At 32.7% G+C, this 6000-nt stretch overlaps 1 protein-coding gene across 1 annotated transcript; it reads left to right on the top strand.

Moving 5' to 3' along the window:
* Positions 1 to 1598: 1598 nt before the first annotated feature.
* On the top strand, positions 1599 to 3267 carry LOC311093790 (uncharacterized protein; the record flags this gene model as incomplete). The annotated part of the gene is made up of 3 exons (XM_084131383.1): positions 1599 to 1817; positions 2867 to 3048; positions 3190 to 3267. Exons 1-3 carry the CDS (start codon positions 1754 to 1756, stop codon positions 3265 to 3267), a joined length of 324 nt encoding a protein of 107 aa, XP_083987509.1. The 5' UTR covers positions 1599 to 1753.
* Between the last annotated feature and the right edge of the window lie 2733 nt (positions 3268 to 6000).

The following is a 6000-nucleotide window of genomic DNA, read 5'->3' as shown; positions in this document are numbered from 1 at the left end:
CCAAATTGCTTACCACAGCTATGCAGACGACACACAGCTCTACTTAGCCCTATCGCCTAACGATTACAGCCCCATTGACTCCCTGTGCCAAAGCATTGATGAAGTCAACAGTTGGATGTGTCAACAAAGACAAAACTGAAGTCATTGCGTTTGGAAACAAAGATGAAGTTCTCAGGGTGAACGCATACCTTCACTCTAGGGATCAAACAACTAAACATCAAGTCAGGAATCTTGGTGTGACACTAGAGTCAGACCTTAGTTTCAGTAGTCACGTCAAAGCAATAACTAAATCAGCATACTATCATCTGAAAAATATTGCAAGAATTAGATGCTTTGTTTCCAGTCAAGACTTAGAGAAACTTGTTCATGCTTTCATCACCAGCAGGGTGGATTATTGTAATGGACTCCTCACTGGCCTTCCCAAAAAGACCATAAGACAGTTGCAGCTCATACAGAACGCTGCCGCCAGGATTCTGAGCAGAACCAGAACATATGAACATATCACACCAGTCCTCAGGTCTTTACACTGGCTTCCAGTTAGATTTAGGATTGATTTTAAAGTATTATTACTGGTATATAAATCATTCAATGGCCTAGGACCTCAATACATTGCAGATATGCTCACTGAATATAAACCCAACAGATCACTCATTTGATCATTAGGATCATATCAGCTAGAAACACCAAGGGTTTCACTCAAAGCAAGGTCTGCTTTTAGCTGTTATGTCAGCCACAGCTTCCAGAAGAGATCGGTTGTGCTCATACAGTCACATTCAAATCCAGACTCAAAACACATCTGTTTAGCTGTACATTTACTGAATGAGCACTGTGCCACTGTTCGTCCGACTGTTTGTACTGTACTGTATTTTATTTTATTTTATTTTCTAAACTGTTTTAATTATTCTTATTTCTTTTTATTATTTTAATTTCTTCTATGTAAAGCACTTTGAATTGCCATTGTGTATGAAATGTTCTATATAAACAAACTTGCCTTGCCTTGCCTTGCCTAAATAATGATGGCAGATTACAATTGAAAGGTTGAATTGTGTTCTCAAGTTGAAAGCATTTCTCATAAATGTCAAGTCGGGGCAAGATTCATATATTTGTATATGTTGTTATTTGGTACAGTTTTTAATAACAGTTTCTATTGGTTTGATGTTTTGCATGTTAACTTCTACTTTTTTTGCAATTGTAGCCTATACTTCAGTTTTAAAATCTGCTAAATTTAGTTGTTGTTGTTTTTTTTAACTCGAACTATATGTCAAATTGAATAAAATGAGAAAAAAGCAGATTTTTCTCATTTTATTTATTTTGACATGCTGTATATATGTTTAATGTTTAACAATATGTTTCCATGACAACACATCCTGTGCAGTGCACATGTATCCCTCTCCTTTGGGTGCAGCTGACCATTGTCAGACGCATTAACCTCTGGATAAACACAGCCAAGTTATACAGTTTTGACGCAAGCATATTTCACTGTACTGTATGGGTGCAGGTCAAACAAAATGGCTTTGACGAAGGTCCATGGATCTCAGTGAAGAACAATGAAAAAGAATTGATATGATTCATCAGTTACTAACTTTAGGTCCCATAAAGCCACGCCTCCATCCATGACTGACTGGCAGCTGGCAGTCTCTCTTGATAAAAGCTTTGGAAATAAAAGATTACACTTCATTTACCATCAGAACAACTCTGCACAAGACACAGGAATACTTCAACATTCCGTGAATTTTAATCCAGTTTCTTCAGGATGAAGCACATCGAGTTGCATTTCACCGGGGCAGTATTGTGCTTCCTGCTGTTTTCTGCTGCAGGTACGTTAAAAAGTTTACATTTAATGAAATATCTTCAGGATATCACTTCATGCGAACAAACTGTTATGGTAACTCACTTTCTCATTTTTATTTCATTCACTGACTCCAACTTTCAGCTTGTTGAAGTTATTAGTTTAATAGGTATTTAGGCTACATCTGTTCTTTTTTTTATAGGTGTTAAAGAATATGCTTTATTGCTTATATTATGAGGGGAAAAAAACCTGTGTTTGTGACAAACATGTTGTACTTTGTCAAGTCAATGAATCAAGAACACACACACACAAAAAAAAACATGTCAGTAATAAAAAAAAGTGCTAAAATAATTTTAAAATGACAATATTTGGAAAATATCAATAATGTTTGTAAACCCAGTTTGTTCAAACCATACAATCGCAGGAATTTTTGTAATAAAAAAGAGAAAAAAAAAATATTATATGCTATTTAAAAAATGTCTGATCTCAATACATTTTTGATACATGTAAAATAATACATAATGTGCCCAATTTGCAACTATAGTGTCTTGAATACTTAAAACTCTTGGAGATTTGTAAATAAACTATTAACATTACCTATTAGAATAGCATTTTGGAATTCAAATGTCCTGACATTGACATGAGCTGAATTATTACTATTTTGGGAAAAATACACAGCCACAAAACATTAATTAAATAAATACATTTTATATAGTTTTGTGACTGTGTCTTTCCCCATAAATAGTCCTAATCTAATATATAAATATATTATATAGTCACCATCTAATAAAAATAACAATATATATATTAGATGGTGACTACACTGTAAAAAAAAAATTACATCCCCAAGTCAAAAATTTCAAGTGACCGATAACATCTAAATTTTTCCATTAGTCTGACGTATTATTTCTCATTGAGCCAATGTTAACAGACTATTGCAACAAGAATTTCACTTGGGCCAATTGAAAAATTTAGATGTTATCGGTCACTTGAAATTTTTGATTTGGGAGGGTTAGAAATTTTTTACAGTGTAGATGGTTACTAACATGGCAATGAATAATCATATTGTATTTGTAGGTGCTCAGCCCTTGAGCATTTTAAAGATTATTGAGGGGCTCCAGTCACCCCCACAGACCTACTCTACACCCCTTTACTCGTTTTCCCTCTGCATGGAGATCACCAACCGTGTCTTCAATGACTCCCTCCTCAACACAACCTCGCAGCAGTACAAGCGGCTGTATAACGAGGTTTCTGGAGTTGTAAGTGTTTCCTGCGATCTATCATTGAATAGATGTCCCTATTTTACACATAATAGCAACAGCATTTTAAGTAGCTACATGTAAATTGCTGTTGACCCTATAAGAGAGATCTGTTAACATGATTTTGTCTGACTTTCACAGTTGGACTTGGCCTTTAACTGCTCTAACTGTGACACAAGAGAAACTTACAGAGGGGTAACAAATATACGGTTCAGGTAAACCTCATTTGATTCTTTTTCTAAAGGTGTTTGTCAGTTGGACCTAAATGAACTGAGAATATAAGTGCATGCTCTTGTGAAAAAGAAGTGTACTTAAACTGTACTTGCGGAATATTAATGAAATAAAGGGCGTACACTTTCATAACTGTTTCTTAATACACTTTTAAAAAGTCAATGTCAAATTAAAAAATGTATTATAAAGTAGGCTACAGTTTAAATCATTTAGTAAGCTTTTGTCATGCGTTAAAGACGTACACTCGTTTTGATGTGTTGACTAACATACACTAAAACAGATGTAAAGTACTTGATTATCATTTTACTGTTATTTGATATTACATTTAAAGTTAATACATTTTAAATGTACTAAATGTGCCAAATTTCAAAGACAATAAGTATTTAAAGTAAGTCAGTTAGTTCCATGTAAAATACAATTAAATTATAATTAAATGTAGCCTACAATAATATATTTTATTTAACTGCAATTAACATGCAATAGTTAAATGTATTGTTTTAAAGGGATTATTATTTCGGTAATAAATGCTCGTTTTAAAAATATGCTAAAGTGTACTTTGACACTAGGGTGATGTTACTGAATTATATATTACAATCAATTTGGCAAAATGTTGTTTCTTGTTTGATTACAGGAGCATAGGAGCTATGATCGCGAATTGTACCATTCAGTTTCAGACCATTTTTATCAACAATGTTGTGATCAAATATTTGTTCCTGAGAGCCATAGATAATAATACTCAACCAAATGGTCTTGCACTCAACAGACAGTTCACTGCTGGTAAGTATTCATCAGGGTCAGGCAAAGTTCAGAATTTATGAATTGGATCTCTTTTGATTTATCACTATCAATGTAAATTTTAATTAAAATGGCATATATATGCATTTTAGAATGAACCTATATTATTACCTAAATTATAAATATATATATTTTGAATGTAGAAACAGTCACACCTGTCTGGCTTTTTCCGACATCCACAACTCCTATGGCTACAGCAGCTCCCTTTGCAGGAAATGCTGCTCCCTTGGAAGGAAATGCTGCTCCCTTTGCAGGAAATGCTGCTCACTCTGCAGGAAGTGGTTCTCATTGGCTTCCTGGTTGGGCCATTGCATTGCTAGTGCTATCATGCTTCATCATACTGCTTCTCCTCATCATCTTACTACTGGTAAAAACTTAACATTTACACTTTCACAAAGTACCCTTCGTGACAATGAAGTGCCCTTAATTGTATTCAATGTGCACTTGTGCAGTGTATTTCAAAATTTAAAAGTATTGATAAGAAACTGTACTTGCTGATAGTATATTATGTTGAAAAAAGAACAAACTTTTAAAATACACTTAACACACTTAAGTATGCTTTTAAAAAATGCACTTTGTAATGTAATGTTTTTAATGTCATATTAAAAGTTTTACTGTACCTTATCTTAATTAAAGTTAAAAATACATTTATTAAAGTACATATTTTGATGTTTTGACTAGCAGACTAAAGCACAGTGTAAATTGTAATTCTTTTAAATTAATATATTTTAAATGTAGCCTACTAAATTGCAACTTCATCATAACAAATTTGTAATTATTTATATGATGTATATTATATTATATTATAATTTATAAATTATGTATATTTAAATAGGCTACATGAAATACAAGTTTCAATAGAAATTACATCAAAGTATATTTTAATTTATCATAAATGCTAGTCAGTACATTCGGCAGTAGGCGAGAGCGGGGCACAAAGTAACGCTTTTTGACTTTCTCAGTTTGTGTAAATCTACTTATGGTTCAGAGTATTTATTTTTTCCCACACTAATTTCCCACATGTCTAGTACAATTATGTGGTTTTGTTTTATTAATAAAGTATATACCTTTTTCTGCGAACATATGAAAACACAGCTATACAACATAGTTCAAAACAAATAAATAATTAGTAATTTCTGAACATTGACTCTCAGTCTTTATTCACCTTTTTCTCACGTGTTCTCAATAAAATTAATAAAACTATAGAATATAATAGCATATTTCTAATAGGGGCACATTGTAACGCAGTGTGACAACATGCCCCGCCTGCACAACTGGGATTTAAACCCTGCTAGTGTCTTCTGCTAGTTAGCGAAGCATTAAATAACTATCTCAACTGTTAAATAACATATTGGAGATTAAAATAATATCAGATTTGTCTAATTTTAAATAAACACAAAAAATAGAGATGAAAAATTAACTTAAGTAAGAAATTTACTCTTGCTATGGTTTAATAAATGTCTATGGATATCTTCCAAAAAAAATATATATTTTGGCGCAATTTTTTCTCTATATAGTGTTGATATGGCAACTAGTAAATGCACCAAGTTTCGTCATCCTAGCATGTGTGGAAGTATTTAAAACAAGTGTGTTACAACTAGCTAGCGTTAGGTTGTGCCCCGCGCTCCCCTACACTTGAACTATATTTCAAAGATAATATAATCAATTATGAAATTACATATAAAGATGTAGGCTACTTAAGTGGGTCAAAAAAGCACACATAGATTCAACTAATCGGATTTAAATTTAAACTAGAATACATTTTTATTTAACTGTAAATTAACAAAACATTACATTCGCTTTAGACTTAAGTATATTATTTCTGTACTCTTACTTCACCTTCTGTTTCGCAAGGGTAATAACAGGAAAAAAGGTCCCCATGTAGAATGATGCTATGCTATTGTGTGAAATCTCATTTCCATCTCT

The sequence above is a fragment of the Abramis brama genome, assembly GCF_963993115.1.
Source record: "Abramis brama genome assembly, chromosome: 12".
Taxonomy (NCBI): domain Eukaryota; kingdom Metazoa; phylum Chordata; class Actinopteri; order Cypriniformes; family Leuciscidae; genus Abramis; species Abramis brama.
Note: the sequence above shows the minus strand (reverse complement) of the source record. Positions and strands in the feature narration are given on the sequence as shown.